Source organism: Corticium candelabrum, chromosome 16, assembly GCF_963422355.1.
Source record: "Corticium candelabrum chromosome 16, ooCorCand1.1, whole genome shotgun sequence".
Lineage (NCBI taxonomy): Eukaryota > Metazoa > Porifera > Homoscleromorpha > Homosclerophorida > Plakinidae > Corticium > Corticium candelabrum.
Genome location: NC_085100.1, coordinates 1065144 through 1085315, shown reverse-complemented (window position 1 = coordinate 1085315; position 20172 = coordinate 1065144). Strand labels below are relative to the sequence as shown.

The 20172-nt window shown below is 40.8% G+C and overlaps 5 protein-coding genes and 1 pseudogene across 10 annotated transcripts; 5 read left to right on the top strand and 1 right to left on the bottom strand.

The window, feature by feature from the left end:
* The first annotated feature begins 19 nt into the window (after positions 1-19).
* On the top strand, positions 20-3028 carry LOC134191901 (acid sphingomyelinase-like phosphodiesterase 3a). Its single transcript, XM_062660538.1, has 3 exons — positions 20-1706; positions 1765-1980; positions 2307-3028. The coding sequence occupies exons 1-3, from the start codon at positions 641-643 to the stop codon at positions 2585-2587; spliced, it is 1563 nt and encodes a 520-aa protein (XP_062516522.1). The 5' UTR covers positions 20-640; the 3' UTR covers positions 2588-3028.
* A 910-nt stretch (positions 3029-3938) lies between these two features.
* On the top strand, positions 3939-5936 carry LOC134192006 (acid sphingomyelinase-like phosphodiesterase 3b). Its single transcript, XM_062660674.1, has 3 exons — positions 3939-5041; positions 5100-5315; positions 5453-5936. The coding sequence occupies exons 1-3, from the start codon at positions 4006-4008 to the stop codon at positions 5731-5733; spliced, it is 1533 nt and encodes a 510-aa protein (XP_062516658.1). The 5' UTR covers positions 3939-4005; the 3' UTR covers positions 5734-5936.
* Positions 5937-6082: 146 nt separating this feature from the next.
* On the bottom strand, positions 6083-11720 carry LOC134191899 (NADH dehydrogenase [ubiquinone] flavoprotein 2, mitochondrial-like). 2 transcript variants are annotated; one of them, XM_062660536.1, is made up of 7 exons: positions 11661-11720; positions 11514-11600; positions 7193-7292; positions 6867-6964; positions 6420-6529; positions 6289-6365; positions 6083-6217 (listed from the first exon to the last, which is right to left on the bottom strand). In XM_062660536.1, the coding sequence occupies exons 3-7, from the start codon at positions 7270-7272 to the stop codon at positions 6127-6129; spliced, it is 456 nt and encodes a 151-aa protein (XP_062516520.1). In that variant the 5' UTR covers positions 7273-7292; positions 11514-11600; positions 11661-11720; the 3' UTR covers positions 6083-6126. The 2 variants fall into 2 exon arrangements, with proteins under 2 accessions (XP_062516520.1, XP_062516521.1); XM_062660537.1 differs by having other exon boundaries at positions 11544-11600; positions 11661-11715.
* Positions 11721-14077: 2357 nt separating this feature from the next.
* On the top strand, positions 14078-15178 carry LOC134192425 (uncharacterized protein K02A2.6-like; annotated as a pseudogene).
* LOC134192302 (uncharacterized) lies at positions 15178-16056 on the top strand. The gene has a single exon (XM_062661025.1). The coding sequence runs from the start codon at positions 15221-15223 to the stop codon at positions 15896-15898; it is 678 nt and encodes a 225-aa protein (XP_062517009.1). The 5' UTR covers positions 15178-15220; the 3' UTR covers positions 15899-16056.
* Positions 16057-16929: 873 nt separating this feature from the next.
* LOC134192333 (calretinin-like) lies at positions 16930-19692 on the top strand. Of its 5 annotated transcripts, XR_009971931.1 has the most exons (13): positions 16932-17122; positions 17210-17280; positions 17335-17424; positions 17651-17734; positions 18058-18114; positions 18171-18248; positions 18407-18462; positions 18522-18561; positions 18631-18687; positions 18738-18809; positions 19153-19293; positions 19355-19411; positions 19467-19685. XR_009971931.1 is itself a non-coding variant. In XM_062661059.1 (12 exons), exons 1-11 carry the CDS (start codon positions 17008-17010, stop codon positions 19276-19278), a joined length of 846 nt encoding a protein of 281 aa, XP_062517043.1. In that variant the 5' UTR covers positions 16932-17007; the 3' UTR covers positions 19279-19293; positions 19355-19482. The 5 variants fall into 5 exon arrangements, 2 of the variants coding, with proteins under 2 accessions (XP_062517043.1, XP_062517042.1); XM_062661059.1 differs by having other exon boundaries at positions 19355-19482; XR_009971930.1 differs by having other exon boundaries at positions 16935-17122; positions 19153-19411; positions 19467-19676.
* Positions 19693-20172: the final 480 nt, after the last annotated feature.

The window sequence follows — 20172 nt, the reverse complement described above, 5'->3', positions numbered from 1 at the left end:
TTCTCTAGACTTACCTTAAATTGCCAGCTGTGTTAAGATTTCCGTCCGTCCGTGTGTACACATGACCAGGTCGTCCATAAGTCTCTAGTTGGCATACACGCGTGCACATCAATGCTCCTACAGCGATCCCCAGTTGCAAGTTGAGAACTGCAGGCTTGTAGACCCATCTATGCTTGCAGCTGAGTCTGCAATCGTCTCCAACTATAGTTGGAGTGAATCTCCTTCGTACATCAACAACGTCAGGCTGGTCAACCGATTGACTGGTTACGTACTGACTTCACTCACAAAACGACGCCTAGAGACGAGTATTCAGTAATATCAATTGCTTGAAACGTTGTCACGGTTTTGGACGGCGAGGAAAGCACAAGGGTACACAAATCACCGGGGTCCGAAATCACCAGCAGCTTTGCATCATGACCGGTGATATGTGTACCCGACATGAGGTCTGGAGCATCGAGTCGACGGTCTGGAATCGCGAGCAAAGCGCGAGGGTGCACAAATCCGTCACTCTCCACCTGGAAGCGTTGAGGTAAGCCAAAAATTGCGACGTGGGTTTTCCATGCGGGTTGGTCACTTGTTAAGTTGATTGTACTGAAACATGCACACTTCTCATCTGTTGCAGCATTCATATATCGCTAGAATGGCAAAGGACTCGGCAGTCAAGCTGATTGTTACTGATGAAGATGCAAAGCCAATTGCTAAGTCACAGCATAGTAACAAGCTTACTTTGTACTTTGGCTTGGCAGTGGCTGCTACCGTCGGCATGACAGTTCTAGCTACAGTCCTAGCTGTCACCTGGGTCAAGAGTCTGCCATGTACCTCTGGAACGTCCGGTATTACTGCGCCTGCAGGTTGTGCTATACCCAAGAGTACATTTCCGGAAGATTGGCTCAAGTTCTTTCATATTTCTGATGTTCACATTGACCCCGAATACCTTGACAATATTTCAGGTGATACCTATTGTAGGAATTATTCTGCTGAAGCTAAACTTGCTTCTTACCTTGCTCCTTATGGTCGACCAAACTGTGATTCTCCGAAACTTCTGATGCAGGACGCTTTCCAGACAATGAAAAAAATCAGCACTAGCATATGGGAGGAGAATTGGCCTGACTTCATTGTTTTCACAGGTGACATGGCTGCCCACTCCCTTGGCACTCCCACAGGGGATGTAGTTCTTGGAGCTATTACCATAGCTACAGATGGGCTTCGAAACACATTTCCAAACTCTTATGTTTTCCCCTGTCTGGGCAATAATGATATACCAGAAGATTACTACATTCCTCCTCATCCACAAGGATGGTACACTGAAGTAATGAACAAGTGGAAAGAATTTGTTATTTGTGAACACTGCTACTGGCGATTTGATCAGCAGCCTGTGAAAGAAAATGAATTTATGAAAACGTTTGTTACTGGTGGTTATTATAAAGCACAGCTAACTCCTAAACTTAGTTTGCTTGTGTTAAACACCAATTATTTCAGTGCCTGGGCAACTGTTCAAACAGAGCTGTTTTTGGAGACTGCAAAAGGTCAACTGGAATGGTTGAGACAGCAGCTTCAGAGTGCTGAAGACAATGATGCAAAAGTGATTATTTCAGGTCACATACCACCTGGCATCTCTACCTATGGTTTGTCACCTCTTTGGTTTGACAACTATACTAAAACATATTTGCACTTGACTGCAGAAAGATATCCTCATGTTATTGGAGGTTTTGATAAAGTACATATAACATTTACTGTTTGTAACTATTATATGATTTGTCATAGGACAGCTGTTTGGCCACATACATAGGGATGACTTCAGATTTTTCTTTGCTCAACCTGATCAGCCATTGGTGGAGGAGTCGTCGGCAATCCTCCTAACTCCATCTATTTCTCCAGTCTACAACAATAATCCAGCATTCCGTCTGGTTTACGTTGATGACCAAACCAACGCATTTGTAGATTACAAGCAATGGTACTTAAACATGGCTCTGTCAAATGGTAAACTTCAATTAAATATACAAATATCAGTTGATTGCATGGCCTTCTAGGAAGTGCTGAACCTGTTGTAGTAAAATTGTCTGTTTGCAGTTTGTGGTAAAAGGTAGGCCACTTCATGTGACCATCTAGATAGTAACATACCTTTATACTGGTGATGATTGCAAATATTTCAGCTACTAAATATGTAAGTCTTCTAAAGTAATTCATAGGTTATCAGCCACTGAATGCTCTTTTTTACAAATTTGTTTCCCAATTGTGTAAGGAGCTATAACTTAATTAATAAGTAACATTGTTTACTTATTTATAATGACTTTCTGTGTGAACAGAGCACAACGAAACTCACTGGTTCCATGAGTACACATTCTCTGAATCATATCCATCGTGCTTTGGACAAGTGATTAATAATGAGAAGATCCTTGACATCACTAATGGTGTTATCTCCAGGAGAGAGGACTACACGTGGCTGCAGTATATCTGGCATCGTCAAACCGAGTTTCTCCCAGACACAGCAACATTCTCACAGAATTTACAATATTGTTGTATGCGCAGTATAACCTCAGACATCCTTGAGAAGTGCAAGAAAGAGCATCCATTTATACCTGGATAAACAGCACATGGCAAACTGACTCATCAATTCTGTTCTTGTTTGGGATGTCCCAATTTCTTCAACTTCATCTTAGTTACTGTTGACTGTTTAGTGATGAAAACCTATTAGTCTTTAAATGGTATAAGGCAGTTACATTGATCACAAAGTAAACTCATTATTCAGTGTCTATTATAACATTCAGTGTGTCATGTGTGTGTTGATTGATATAACGCATTGAAATTTTAAATTACAAAACAATCTTTTGAAATTGATAAACACAATCATGCTTAATAGTCATTTGTTGTGAACACGGATGTTTTTATGGCAATATAATGACAAATTGGATTAAGACCTCTGAACAGAAAAAGGTAAGATAACAGGTTCTGTTTCCAAGTTAGAGTTCGATCTGTCAGAGTTGGAGTTGGGTCCAACAGTCACAACACAATAATTTATAATTTCTGTTCACAACCAATTGATATTGAGCATCATTATGTTACCCAATTCCAAGAATAAGGTTGTTTAGTAATTTTTAATTTAAATATTCATAAGATTCACATACTCTCATAACAAACATTTTACCTAGTTTCATCAACAAAGCTAGCTATACCGTATGATCTATCCTAATTACTCAAAGCAGTGAAACATCAGTTGGCGGAATCAGGAGATAGAAAAATCTCCACCTTCACAGAATTTGTTCACAAGAAAGCCACCTACTATGACCTGAAATACCGACTGTATACTTTATCAATGCATGTAACTAAACCACATTTATACAAGACTGTAGTTATGTTCCTTTATCTATATTCCCAAATGTACAACTGTACACTCATCTTCAATAAACTGTCTGGAGGAAAATGTGTGAAAGAAATTAACTCTTGGTTTAGAAAATAATAACATCTTGTGCACAAAGATGCTAATTCCAATGTGCTATTCATCTGGAGCATAATCACCTACATGATGTGACCAAATTTTTAGATTAGTGCAAACAGCAGCTACAGAATTACTTCCCAGTTGTTTGTCGTATTCACTTGTCTTTGCCAACCAACCATGTTCTAATAATTGGCATCATCATTCACAATATTTGCCAAGAGTTTAGACATTAGACATTACGTGCAATAATTTCCCAATGGATGAGACTTTGCAAAGGTTGTCTATTTGGTGTTACAAGCAAGGTGGAAGTGAAGATTAACAGTTGTGATTGGTAGGACTAACGAGCCCTAACATGATGAAACGGCATGTAACCTGTTTCTTTCTGTGAACTACCAGCATGAGTCCTGCCCCGGAAATCGATTCAAACACTGTTTCATTGTTACTTATCCAACATGCTAACTGAGAGTTAATTTAGTTTGCACTATAGTATTCTATTTCCAATATGATAATCACAATGATTATAGTCTTTGTAGTCGTGCACAAGTGCTTACTGTACATTGTTCATCGCAATGGCAGAAGACCAGCAGCCAGTCCTCACAGATCTAATTTCAAAGTCCAAGTTTTCCAAGATTACATGGTTTATTGCTGCTATTTGTGGGATCCTATTTGCTCTCGTTGCTTTTCTATCAATAACATGGATCTTTCAGCTGCCATGTAGCAATGTTAGGTCTGAAAGCACGTTCAAGGAAAACACAAACAGAAGATGTAATAGCAAGCAATCCGCTTTCCCGGAAAGCTGGCTAAAGTTCTTCCATATTTCTGATATCCATGTGGATCCTGAATATGATGCCAATATCTCAAAACACACATTTTGTCGTTTGACTAATGATTCTTCTCCAGCGGAGTATGAGGCTCCCTACGGTAGACCACGATGTGATTCTCCTCGACTTCTTGTTGAAAATGTCTTTCATGCCATGAATAAAATCAGTATGGAGGAGGCTCGGCCAGACTTCATCATTGTTACTGGTGACATGTCAGCACATGATCTTGGAACTCCAAAAGGAGGTGTAGTTTTTGAAGCCATTAGTGTAGCTACTGATGAACTTTACAAGAGATTCCCAGACACATATGTGTTTCCTTGTTTGGGAAACAATGATATACCAGAAGATTATTACATCCCACCACATCCACAGGGATGGTACAATGCTGTAAGAGCACAATGGAGGGACTTTGTTATATGTGAAGGCTGCTACTGGCGACAAGAACAGCCACCAGTGAATGAGACTGAATTTACAATAACCTTTGTTACTGGTGGTTATTACAAAGCGCAGCTAGCACCAAAACTCACGCTACTAGTACTAAATACAAACTACTTTAGTGTCAAGGCAACAGTGCAAACAGAACTGTTTTTAAAGACTGCTACTAGGCAACTACAATGGCTGGAATCAGAACTGGAAAAAGCTGACCAAAATGATGCAAGAGTGATTATTTCAGGTCATATACCACCCGGTATCTCTACCCATGGACTGACCCCGCTTTGGTTTGAAAACTATACTAAAGCATACGTGAAACTAACTGCAGCAAGATATCCTCATGTTATTGGAGGTTTGTTCTGACAGTAGTTGTACTGTATTGCTGATAACCATTACATAATTTGTCACAGGACAGCTATATGGTCATCTACACAGAGATGACTTCAGGTTTTTCTATGATCATGATAATGAGCCAACAGTGGAACAGTCAGCTGCATTTATCTTGACTGGATCTCTAACTCCAATTTATGAAAACAACCCGTCATTCCGACTTGTCTACATTGATGATGTAACAAAGTCATTCATAGACTATAAGCAATGGTACCTCAACTTGGCCATGGCAAATGGTATGAAAATGTATGTACTAAGTACATTCTCTAAGTCTGTTTTGTCATACATCTATTGTGTACAAGAAATAAACTCTGTATGCTCTATATTACTGTTCTAAAGTCCCATTTGTTGTTGCCGTGTGTTGCTACTGTAGAACATCGAGAGACCTACTGGCAATATGAGTATGCATTCTCTGAGGCCTACCCATCATGTTTGGGCCAAGTAATCGACAACCAAAGAATCATGCAGCTGTCTGATGGCATTATTTCAAAGTCAAATGACCACACGTGGCTGCAGTACATTTGGCATCGTACCAATATGTACATCCCAGATAAGGACACATTCTCACAAAACCTACAGTATTGCTGCATTCGCAGTTCAACTGAAGAAGAACTGGAAAAGTGCAAGAAAGATCACCCATTCATTCCAGGGTAAACTAATAAATCAGCAACTGTGAAACTGATATCCTGAATAAACTGAAATGACTGTCAGGAAAGCGTCTTGTTGTAGCTACAAAACTGTTGTTGTATGTCTAACAGTCATGTTGAAATTGAGAAGCAGTTCCTCATAAACATCTGGCAGTCTCTATTTACTGCACATAATTTGTGAAAAATAAATGGACAAGTTAGTGTCATGCACACTTTACAGTGGCCACTTTGAAAACACTGATAATGATCAACATCTTACAACCGTTGATCATACCGAGGTTCTTGTATAAATGGTGCAACATCCACACCCACTCCATTGAGCATATTGAGTAATGATTATACATATACAGTATGTGTAGTGCTAGAGACAGACCTTACATATTCTGTTCAGTTTTACAAGTCACAGATCATCTCGAACTCCAAATCCAGGGTCAGTTGGAGGTTCTGTTAATAATGTTAATCTACCATGAGGTTCCACAGCAAAACGACCCCTAAATCCAATTACTCTGTTTAACACCCAATACTTATTGTACAAAAATTGTACTACAGCGTACTACAGTACCTTGGTCCTGGTTTTGGCCGTTGTCCTTTAGCAAACAAATCTATGATTTCTTCAGTAAGTTCAGGTGTCAAATCCTCCTTCAATTTAACAGTAACTGACTTCATGTGGTGTCAGTGATTACACAAGCTTACATAATAATCATCTCCTATCATCATCATAGGAGCATTCACACATGCAGCTAAACACTCTGCTTCTGATAGAGTAAACATCCCATCATCAGTAGTCTCACCAATGTCAATTCCTAAAACATAAAACATTATCAAATGCTCTTTGTTTACAAAACCCACACATCATCCCTTGATGATCAGTAAGTTTCTTAAGTTCCACAAGCATATTGTGATGTATATACAATTGTGAACCATAATGTAATATATAAACAAAGTGATAGTACAGACAATTATCACAAAAGAACAGCAACTATAATTAATGCAAACTCAAATACTACAGTACAGTACCAACCACCTGTGCTTCCTTAAGAATTCGTTCAAATATTCAAGACCACATATTTCATCCATCAATCATTAGTAGAAGTCAAATAAACTAATGGATGTTTCTGTACACAATATGCTCCAACCTACCGAGTTTGTTTCGTACGGTGTCGAGTATTTGCTGAGATCCACACAACATACAAGGTGTTATGGTGCACACTTCTATATGATATTTCCCGATTGGATTTCTGATTAGGCAACCAAGTCAACAATAAACATTGAAATATACTTATTGACTAAAGCCTAGTTCACAATATGACGCCGACGCTCAGTAAAGCGTCAAGCTTCAAAGAAACCACCTTGACATCGGTGGCATTCTTTGATGTTGACGCCGACGTCGACGCTGGAATAGGATTCATTTCTATTGTTGACGTCGACGTCGGCGTCAATATTGTGAACCAGGCTTAACAGATAACCTGTTGAACATTGTGTAGAATGTTGCCACTTCATACACTCTCATCCTTGACATACCAAGAACTTCAGCTACTTTGTGCATTGCAGATAAAGGAAGCCAACCTATAAAATAATTCCAATAAGAGTGTCTCCAGACATATCCAGATATCACATATCCCAATGCAATTTAGAAATATGCAGAACATGCAGCTGCCTGTATTAATTAGCCTAAATCAGTCTCATACATATGACATACTGCACTTCCTTTCTAGTTTCAGACAATTCATAAATGAGTGCCAGGTAGCGACAGAAACAAGAATGGGAATATGATATCCACACACAAGATTAATCCGACTTGGGTTAAATCATACGAACTCTTTTGACACACACACACACACACACACACACACACACACACACACACACACACACACACACACACACACACACCTTCCTTCCTTCCTTCAACGCTACTCAGTTACAGGCTAACGACTCCTGAACAATGTATAAAAAGGAGAACTGATAACTTTTCTGATCTTGATGTTGATAAGCTCGCATATGAGAAGCGTAAGTCCAGCTTTAGATCAACATATTCTGTCTGGTACACAAAGAGCGTCTCAGAGATTGTTGTATGGCTTTTGGGATGTTGCTGTGAGTTCGCTCATGAACAATAAGTCCAATTCATGATCAACAGTCTCGATTACATGTACAACATATATGTTGACTTGTGGTGGATCCAGTAAGAATTTCATGACACATTTGACTCTTTTTCTCAATTTTCTTCATTTTCTCTGTTTCAAAACTTCTTAGACCACACATGATTTGGTCTTTCCAAGTAGAACGCTCAAAAGCTGCAACTTCCCAGTTTGTTTAATTAAGAGATGTTGACATTTCACAAATGATGCCGAATCTTGTCTTTGAGCCACCGGATCGTCTTGATGCATGAAGCAGTTGACCAAAAGAACTTGCTTTGGCAGTCTTTGTCATCCATTCTGACTATGTGGCTGATCTATTTTAACTGCTGCTTCATTCTATCCCAGCCATACCACCTCTTCTCAGGACTTTGACTCAAAATACGGCAAAGACAACGAAGATGAAATTTTTGCAGTACTTCACTGTCTGTCGGGTATAAGGTCCATGACTGGAACCCTTACATGAGGGTTGGAAGCACAACTGCTTTGTAAACCTGTACTTTCGTACTCATTTGTATTCCTTGTTGACTCCAAAGTCTCTTCTGTAAAGCACCACAAGCTCCACTTGCTTTTTGTAACTGAGCTGTTATGTCTTTTTCAGCAGTGCAATTATCTGAAATAATTACATAACACTTCCAAGATAAGACAAGAAGAAAACTTTCTTCGAAGCCACTCCGTTTCTTACCAGGAGCAGGTTGGAACATATATTTGGTTTCTTGACATATATTTGTAAACCCAAATGCAAGACCATGTGTTGTTACTTGTATTTCATCTGCTGAGTGAGCAACAAGAATACAATCGTCTGCAAAAAGTAGATCCCATTCTATACTGAACAGACACTCCTCTACTACCCACTTTACAAATCATTTCAGCCATCATGGCTGCAAGGAAGAGAGCAAATAAAGTAAGTGCCAACACACAACCTTGTTTGACCCCTGTTTTCACGTAGAAGCTCTGAAAGTCATCACCTTCACAAACAACTTCTGCTTTGTGTAACTGTCTGGCCAAGCTGACAAACTTGGGTGGGCAACCCATTTTTCCTTTCCACAGAGCCTAACGATTGACTGAGTCAAACGGTTTGTTAGATCCATAAAACCATATAGTGATTTTTGTTGTTCTTTGCATTTTTCTTGCAGTTGCCTCCTTCCTCCACAAAAAGCCACATTGAGATTCTGGAAGTATGTCTTCTGCAATTGATTCTGATAATCTATTCAACAATACTCTTGATAATTCTTTACCAGCAATGGACAGCAGTGATATTCCTCTCCAGTTTCCTCATTACGATTTGTCACCTTTTAAATGGTAACTATATTAGCATTTTTCAATACTTGTGGTACCTCCTCAGCGTCCCAAATTTTGCGAATAACCTCCATGAATTCTGCTACAAAAATGGTACCACCTTCCTGATAAAATTCAGTAGCTGAATCATCTGGGCCTGCAGCCTTGCCAACTTTTAAAGATTTAATGGCATGCCTAATTTCTATATGTGTTTGGTAATTCATCCATGGCATGACACAAAGGTCATTGTGGTAGACTAGTGCATCCAGTGCTGCAGCTGTAACTGACGCATCTCTATTAAGTAAAGACTCAAAGAGACGTTTCCAAAACGAGCAAGAATTTCCACCTTGCTACTGACCATCCTCATTACGTAAAGGCATGGAACAAGACTGAATTGGACCAATGACTGTCTTTAATTCACTGTACAAGCGTTTGTCATTGTTGTCTGCAAGCACACAATTTTCCACCCTCGTCGCATATTTGACGCAATTCACGCTGAGCTAACTTCTTATAGCGTCTTAAAGGACTCTCAATCTGGGAGACTGTGGACATTGTTGAAGCCTTACATAAGCTTCATCTATTCTGTTCAAGAGTCACTGTATTTCCACATTGTTGCTGTCAAACCAGTCTTGCCTTTAGTGTTTCTCATAACCAATTGTTTCCTTAGCTGCATTTGTTGCAACTTTTTAAAGTCTACACCAAGAGCCCTCACGAACTCCAGACATTTTCAATTCTTTCTTAATTAAGCTGGCTTTCAAAACTGTCTACAACATCTGGGTCATTTAGTTGATTGACATCAAGTTTTCTAATTAATTAAACACCAATAGAAGCGCCTATTGGTCACAATTTTGAAAGCTACAGTTGACCTCAAAAACGATGATCTGTACAGCATTCTGAACTTCTGATAACTCAGGTCAACTCAAAATCTTGCACATCTCTATATCTGGTAATGATGTAATCGAGTTGATGCCAATGATGCAATCGAGGTTGTTTCCAGGTTGTTTTCAGTTTATCAGGCAACTGAAATCAATTGTTGGTAATGCTGAAATGATGAACGGCACAAAGTCGGAGCAATAGTCAACCATTCCTATTCACTTTACCAACTTCATGATGCCCTAGGATTTCTGGCCAACGATCACTGTTTTGACCAACTCTTGCATTGAAGTCACACATCAGGATAAGCTTGTCATCTACCGGAATTTTGACTAGAATATTATGTAGTTGGTCATAAAATGTTTTTTGATTGATTCCTCTGACGTTAGTGTTGGGGTATACACACTGATGATTGTTAGAAACTTGTTCTTGCTTAATTAAAGGAATCTTAGGCTCATTATCTGATCACTGTGAGCAATGGGAAGATCTGAGTTTACTTATTTTCTTTCTAATTGCAAACCCAACACCTAATACTCAGCTTTGATCCTTTGGTTTCCCTGACCAATAGAATCGATATCCAAACTCATCTAGACTGCCCTGTTCAGCAAGTCTTGTTTCTGATAGAGCAGCAATGTCAATTTCAAAAACTAACAAAGTAACTCGGTAGTACTCAGAACTTATCTTCTTTCAGGACATTCAGAACTTTCGTGATCTAGCATTGATCTCATAATTCAGCAGCCAGTTTTCTTGACCTCAACGCATGAAGGAGTGTACCTCTCGAATGTACATGTGGTGGGGAAATGAGTTTGTCCCTGTGCATGGAAGACTGAGACATTCTTACATGACATTCTTTGCACAGATCGAGCTAATCAATGAAGTTGCATGTGCAAGCAACGAAAGAAAACGCGATCCCTGACAACAAAATGAGACTTCATTATAGGAGAATTAGACAAGAAGAGATTATAGTGATGACCTGGATGTCCAGTCATTACGCTCACTCAGGCAAAACACGAGTACGTACTACTGATGGACCGATCAAAACGGGACAACCAGTAGACGTCGAGATTCACAGGTTTGTAAGGGTAGCCTTCCCGGTGTGTTTCCAAGATATTTCCAACAGCAGACTCTAACGGCCACCCAGACACAATTTATGATGAACTGATGATTGAGCTACAAGAGGTACATCCTATCTAGATTAATCACAACTCGCGAATCACTGTAGCCACTGTCATTCTTCAAAATAGGCTGGCAACCTATGAGCTCTGGGCATGTCGCCACGCCATCCACATCTGGGAACACACACACACACACACACACACACACACACACACACACACACACACACACACACACACACACACACACACACACACACACACACACACACACACACACACACACACACACACACACACACACACACACACACACACACACACACACACACACACACACACACACACACACACACACACACACACTGTGTTACGCTGTCAATTACCAAATGTCAACTAGAATTTTGAAAACCGACCACAAATTCAGCTCCCGCGTAGAGACGCCGATGTGCCGAGAACAGACGACTACAAGCCTAAGAAAACATTTTTTCGCTTTACTTTGACTTGTTATTATACATTCTCAAACAACTCACCGGCCTTGACAAGCAACTCCTTGCCCAAGCCTTCAACATAGTAGGCGATCACGTGATCTGAGAAGTACGAGCGAAACGAGCACGTTTGTTCTAATTAGCAGAGCGTCCCATCTGGTGTGGCATGTGGTATGTTATGTTTAACAGTTACCTATGTGCAATTATATATAATCATCAGTGTATTACTATAATAGAAAGGGTCAAACCCTACTAAGCCCGAAGACAACATGGTGTCACGCGTGGGATTTTGACTGAGTAAGCCCAGGCCTGAGTCTGAAGGAGCGTGAAGATACCCAATTGTGTTGGAGTAATATAATGGCAGCCTTTCAGATTGCACCGCCAGAGACGTTCGATTGTACCAGCCCTGATACGTGGCCAGTATGGATCCGCCGCTTTGAACGATTCCGTACAGCTTCCGGATTAGAGGAGAAAGACGGGAAGATTCAAATTAGCACACTGGTCTATGCAATGGGACGGAAAGCTGAGGAAATCTTGAGTTCATTCACCCTCACGGAGGAGCAGGCGAAAAGCTATAATGAGGTGAGAAGCAAATTCGATGCACACTTTGTAGCGCGACGCAACGTGATATTCAAACGTGCAACGTTTAATCAACGTGTACAAGAACCAGAGGAGTCGGTTGATTCTTTTGTCACTGCGCTGTACAGCCTGTCGGAACACTGCATGTTTGGTGACCTCCAGGATGAGCTCATTAGAGACCGCATTGTAGTAGGTTTGCGCGATGCGAGTTTGTCTGAGACACTGCAGTTGGATTCTGAACTAACCTTGGAGAAAGCCATTTCGAAGGCTAGACAAAAGGAGGCGGTCAAACAACAACAAGTGGTATAGTCAGGAAAGATGACACGCATTCCACACCTGCAGTCGTGGAGGCCGTTGGTGGACGACGTCCAGTAGCGCAAACCAAACAAAGGAAGACAGCCAGCGTACACAAGAGGAAAGAGTTCGTGGTCGGGTGGCAGATCAATAGCAAGAGATTTATGCACGAGATGCGGACAGACACCGTCGCATGGTAGAGTCGCGTGCCCAGCAGCAACCACGAAATGCGGTAGTAGGTTATTACGCACCCATGTGTAAATCCAAACAAGAGATCGAAATCGTTGTGGATGCTAGCTTTGAGTGGATGATTCCCGTGGTTATCTATGCTTGGGTGTTAAATCTATCGGAACTGTAACAGGTGCTTGGATGACCAACTCGAAAGTGAATGGGGGAGAGTTGAGGTTCAAGATTGACACTGGTGCAGACGTTACAGTGATACCAGAAAAGATGTACAAAACAACCTTCAGCAACGCTGAACTTCAAACTGTTACCAGACATTCACTACGTGGCCCAGGAGGACATGCATTAGATGTGAGTGGGAAGTTGGTTGCCAAGCTCCAAGTCAAAGCATTGACCACACAGCAGGAAATATTTGTGGTGAGAGGAATGACAAGATGTTTACTTGGCAGACCAGCCATAGTAGCTCTGCAAGTAATCAAACGCTGTGAGACAGTACAAAAAGGTGCAAGTAATCTGGTCGAGGTGGCTGATGTGCAAGCTGAATTCCCAAATTTGTTTAAGGGCCTTGGAAAGATGAAAGAAGAGTACACTATCTGTCTGAAATCAGATACAAAGCCTTTTGCCCTGTCCACTCCCAGACCAATACCTATCCCTTTGATGAAGAAAGTGGAGGATGAACTGCTGAAAATGCAAGTGGAGGGAGTAATTTTGAAAGTAGATCAAGATTGGTGTTCAGGAATGGTCATTGTCCTAAGTCTAATGGTCACGTGAGAATTTGTGTTGATATGTCCAAACTCAATGAGAGTGTAAAAAGAGGGAGAATGGTATTACCTTCAGTAGAACACACTCTAGCTCAGTTACAAGGAGCTGGCATTTTCAGTAAGCTCGATGCGAATAGTGGCTTTTGGCAGATACCGCTGTCAAACGAGTCTGCCTTACTCACGACATTTATAACGCCATTTGGTAGATTTTGCTACAACAGATTGCCATTTGGTATAACATCGGCACCAGAGCTATTCCAAAAAGAATGTCAGAGACACTCAACGGTTTGCCAGGAACTCTGTGCTTGATGGATGATATTCTTGTCTATGGGAAAACACAAGCAGAACATGAGCAACGTCTTCGGAAAGTCCTAGAGAGAGTACAACAAGCCGGTCTTACACTTAACCAAGAGAAGTGTATAATTTCAACAAACACAGTGAAATTCTTAGATCATGTCGTCGATCATACAGGTATCAGAAGTGATCCAGACAAAGTTAATGCAATTAAGGAGATGCCACAGCCGTCGACTCCTACAGAAGTCAGGAGATTTTTTAGGCATGGTAAACCAACTGGGAAAGTTTCTCCCAAGATTAGCTGAGAAAACAGACCCATTGAGAGCCTTGATTACCTCCAAGTCAGAGTGGATGTGGGGAGACAGTCAACAGCGTGCTTTTGAAACAATCGAAGATCTGTCTCAACCACCAGTTTTAGCTTTATATTCTCCAACCAGACCAACAGCTGTGTCTGCAGATGCGTCGGCATATGGTCTAGGAGCAGTTATTTGACAGAAGCAAGACAATGGAGAATGGAAACCAATTGCATACGCATCAAGGTCACTTACCAGTGCAGAAGCTAGATATGCGCAGATAGAGAAGGAGGCGCTCTCTATCACATGGGCATGCGATCGATTCTGTGACTACTTACTGGGAATGACATTTCATGGGGAAACTGATCATAAGCCTTCATTGTCATTGCTGAGTTCAAACAGACGTTTGGAAGAACCACCTTTACGAGTTCAGCGATTCAGATTACGACTGATGCAGTATCAGTTCACTATTTCTCATGTCCCAGGTCGTAACCTTCACACTCCAGATACCTTATCGAGGAGTCCACTCCAGGAAAATCGAGCAAGTTTAAAAGCCAGGAAGTAGCAATCTCATCTGACGAGTATGTTGATCACATACTGGATTCTCTACCGGTGCAAACACAAACTTTGGCCAAAATAAGAGAGCAACAAGATGCAGATGAAACAAGCTACCAGCTGAAGCAATTCTGCAGGAATGGATGGCCGCCCAAACATAAGCTCAAAGGAGATATCAAGAAATTCTGGGCAGTTTCATCAGAACTGTCTGTGGAAGATGGCCTATTACTACGTGGTAGCCGACTGGTTATCCCTACCTCAATGCAAGCAGAGATTCTGCATAAGCTTCATTTGGGACACCTTGGCATTACCAAATGTAGAGAGAGAGAGAGAGCACGTTCAGCAGTCTGGTGGCCAGGAATTGCATCACAATTACAAGATAAGATTGAACAATGTTCAATATGCAGCAAACAACGTCCTATACCAGTCGAACCCTTGTTGCCAACTGTTTTTCCTAGTCGACCGTGGCAAACATTGGGCACTGATTTGTTTGAATGGAGAGGGAAGTCTTTTCTACTAGTCGTGGATTATTATTCCAGATACCTTGAAGTCGTTTCCTTGTCAAGCACATCTTCCAAAGAAGTAATAGACAAGATGTAAGCCATGTTTGCTCGACACGGCATACCAGATAAGGTCAGATCAGATAATGGTCCTCAGCACGCCTCTGATATATTCGCAAAGTTTGCAAAAAAAGTACGACTTTGTGCACACAACAAGTAGTCCGAGATATCCCCAATCGAATGGAGAAGCCGAGCGAATGGTACAGACTATGAAGAAACTACTAACGAAGAGTGATGATCCTTACCAGGGATTGTTGTCTTATCGTTCAGCTCCTCTGTCAAATGGATATTCTCCGGCAGAATTACTAATGGGTAGACAACTGAGAAGTTTTGTCCCAACCACACTAGCTACTCTTTTACCTAAACGTGTTCCCTACAGAGATATACAAGTCAATGAACAAGTTCAGAGACAGAAGACAAAGGAGACATTTGACAAACACCAGAGAGCCAAAGAATTACCACCATTATTTCAAGGAGAAAAAGTTTGGATTCCTGATAGAACAGAGAGAGGGTCAATTTTACAACAGTCTAAAACACCAAGATCATATACAGTAGCAGCACCATCAGGAGAATTTCATAGAAACAGAAGACACATAGTCAGAGATCATCAACAAAAAGAACCAGTACCAGAAGAACAGAAGACTGAAATGAAGAAAAAAGAACCAACAGAAAGTACAGTGCAACATCCACCTTCAATACAACCAGGTCTAACAACAACAAGAAGTGGTCGAGCTGTCAAGCCACCGCAGAAACTAGACTTATAGTTTAAAGTTTGACTATATAGTGTTAGAGTTACACCAGTTTTAGATGTTTTACAGAGCTGGGAAAGGGGGATGTGGCATGTGGTATGTTAGTGTTATGTTACCTATGTGTAATTATATATAATCATCAGTGTATTACTATAACTATAATACAAAGAGTCAAACCCTACTAAGCCTGAAAACAACATCTGGCTTTTAGCCAGTCTCTTATTAGGACGTAATGAAAGAGTTTACTTTTTGTTAAGTGAATAGTATTTACAAAATTTTCAAAGATTGAACGTCCAGTGATTCTAGTTTTACCTGTTAGCAGGAAAACGCCAATAAATACGTAAAGAATGCAAACAACGTAATTCTGTACCATTACTACAATTAGCAATCACTTTGCCTTTGATTCAAATAATTTTTTCTGCTTACAAGATCACAGCTGGTCGTCTGTGGACACACCGGGGGAGCTGGGGGGCTGGGAGCTGGGGGCTGGGAGATGGGGGGCTGGGAGCTGGGAGATGGGGGGGCTGGGGGCTGGGAGATGGGGGGATGGGAGATGGGGGGCTGGGAGATGGGGGGCTGAGAGATGGGGGGCTGGGAGATGGGGGGCTGGGAGATGGGGGCTGGGAGATGGGGGGCTGGGAGATGGGGGGCTGGGAGATGGGGGGCTGGGAGATGGGGGGCTGGGAGATGGGGGGCTGGGAGATGGGGGGCTGGGAGATGGGGGGCTGGGAGATGGGGGGCTGGGAGATGGGGGGCTGGGAGATGGGGGGCTGGGAGATGGGGGGCTGGGAGATGGGGGGCTGGGAGATGGGGGGCTGGGAGATGGGGGGGCTGGGAGATGGGGGGGGCTGGGAGATGGGGGGGGCTGGGAGATGGGAGATGGGAGGCTGGGAGATGGGGGCTGGGAGCTGGGGGGCTGGGAGCTGGGCTGAAGTCCCCTCGCTCAGTGTAGGAATTGAACTTTTCTGTGCCATTGTCTTTTGCAAATCTGTTTACGGTCTGGCAGCCGACGTACTTCCACGGTACAGCTCCCGCCGCTCGTGAACAATGTTACCTATGCATCTTCCTACGCCACATGCTAGGCTACCTTTTAATTAATTAAAGATCCCGTAGGTGTAATCGAAATGGCAACAGCGAAAGCTTCGAGGGCGAAGAAGACCGATAACCCACCCGCTGATACTACTAGACAACTAACGTCAACCCAATTCTTGCGCACATGGCGTCACTACGACACGGACGGTAAGTTGCGCGTGCGTAGGTGAAATGTCTTGTCTTGCAGTTCGAGGCATGCTATATCTACAACTGTAACTGTATACCTACTTGCAGGGAACGGATACATTGAGAATGATGAGCTAGATGCATTTCTGAAGGAAATGTTGTCTGATCATTGTGGTCAGGTGAGAGGCCTACTCGTACCAGTTATATAATGGACACTATTGATGGCATTGCAGGAGATTGATGAGTCCTTATTGGCTGCTAGCAAAGCAAAGTTTCTTGCGAAATATGATCAGAATTATGACGGTCGAATTTCATTGGAAGAGGTACGCGTACCTAGATGCATGTTTAGGTGCATGTATACTCAGATCAGATGTTGTATTACTAAAAAAATTAATTAAGGTTTAAATTGTGATTTGAGTTGAAATGTTAAAGTAAAGATAGGAAATGATTTTAAAGTATTCAGTGCATCCCTAAGTTGTTCTGACAAATCTTGCTTAATAATTACGTTATTCATTAAATTGTAATAACTATGTGCTGAAAACTTTGTAGCTGGCTGTGATCCTTCCAACAGAAGAGAGTTTCTTACTAAGATTTCGAGGCAAAATAAACCTCTCTAGTGTCGACTTTATGCAGGTAAATTTACTGTATGCAAGGTAACAGTATATATATATATGTTATATATATATATATATATATATATATATATATATATATATATATATATATATATATATGTAAAAAATGAAAAGCAGATAGACACACAAACTTTCAACTTTGAAAACAGGGCACAGTTTACTTTATGACAAGCAACTAAATGGAAACATAGGAGACATACAAACTAATAGTGTGATCACAAATAGAAAAAAGCAAGTTACTAAAAGCTATATTGTTATAGACACATACATTAGCCAACAGATAGCTACAGACATGTATGAACAATGAGAACTGTTGTTTAGATATGGCGTCAATATGATGAAGATAGGAGCGGTTTTATCGAGGCAGATGAATTGAAGGCAAAGTCTCTATATTGTGTGCATACACAAAACTCTAAAAGGTGGCTTTGAAGCAGGGATTTATTCGAGATTTAATGCTAACCAATAAGGAAGACATCTCCCCCCAGATTATTGATGACTATGAGCAAACAATGGTAGGTTCCCATGCCAGCTAGTATGGCATGAGATGTAGCTGTTGTGTATGAGTAAGACACATCTCTGTCATACAACATTCTGTTTTAATTGACAACTTGTGGGATGGTGTATGGGAATGGCAAATCTCATAATGCTTGTATTGATTTGATGTGACTAGTTGGAACTGTTTGATGTAAATCATGATGGATGTTTGGATTTAAATGAACTAGCTAAGTAAGACAAGAACCAGGTGTAATGGAACTATTTGCTGTTGAGAATTCACAACATTCTAGAGTCTTGCCAGTGGAGGAGAACTACATCTTGAAGTTGAAGGTTGACAATTAACTTAAGCTTGTGTGTGTATTGCCTAACTCCATGTATGATGTAATTAATGAATTAAAGGGTAAGAAACAACTGACTCGCAACGAAATGACAGAGTTCTTCCAGCACTATGACCAGGTGCACTTATCGTAGAAGTAGTTGGAACAATATTTGATATCTAATTGTAGGACAATAATGGTAAAATATCTGGAGCAGAACTGATGGCTCTTTTGAGGGACATGCTACAGGCAGAGGGCAAGGTAAACACAGTACATGTAGAATTAAATGAATTAAAGCCTGAATTGGATAACTTCATGTTAGACATTCCGGGTGACACTTTTTTTGTATTGAGAACTGTATGGATTACTTAAACAGAGTGGCTCTGTTAAGATCGAATATTATCAAATGAATTGATTAATAGATTTGAAACACAAATACTTCTGTCTAAATGTTTGCAATACTGTAACCTGAATACTCAAACACTACACATACACATGTACTTCAGGTCCTGGCAAGCAAACTGTATACTGTTGAAAGTTCGTGCCTTGATTATTTGATATTGATTATAGGTTGCTAATATTAATGTACAATTACACTTTGCAGGAACCTAACTTTCAAGAAATTAAGGAGTTCCATCAGGCTATTCTTAGTCTCTGTGATGTGAATCATGACGGGATGATAGATGAAGCAGAACTCACCCTGTTACTGTCTCCTTCAGCTAAAAAGTGACCTACAAGTGTGAAGGTGACGCATTAACTATGGATGTGACTACTAGTAGACAACAGTATTTGAACATCTATTTTAGCAAGTATAGATATTACAAGATCGTTTAGAAAAATAGACACGTGTCAATTAAACTCAGGTTAGTATATATTTACACTACACATCAGAATGGCTTAATACAAGAGAACATACAGGAGTAGATAGCTAGGAGAGAAGAAAGATGTGTGGGAGGAACTTCAGACGGAGGAACAGGGAAGAGGAGAAAGAGCTAGGGTTTATGTTTATGACATACTTTTGTAGTCACTATATTTTTGACCCTAGTTTTGGAACTAGAAGCTCTTGATCATTTGTCATGAAACTTTCTTAAAATTCCAGCTAGACTTACAACAATTCAAAAATCACATTCTAGTGGAAAGATTGATTTATAATATGTGTCTTATCACTTTCTCACTAACATTGATATATTCTCTGCATTTCTGTGAAATCTATTACACTTAATGCTGTTATTTTAGCAAACAGCAACAGAGCTAGTACAGTATATTAGCTTGAAGTATGAATAATGTAATCATACTTTCATCAAGCTGTTTCTGTTGAAGCACTTCCAGAGGTTCTACCTGACGGGTGTTTCATTGGACAAAGAAGCAACCCCTCATCACCATCACTTGCTACTGGTGTTACCTTTTTGTTAACTTTCTTGACGTTTTTCTGCATCAACCCATTAACAGTGTCAAAAATTAACTTATTCTGGATGGAATCAAGTTTCTTACATGAAATACACAACGCAGCCAATCATGATGATGACAATGGCACCTCCAATAACACCAGCTATAATTCCCACTTTCTGTGCTGTTGTCAGACTAGTATCTACAGTGGGAGGCTCAGTGGATGGGGTAGTAGTTG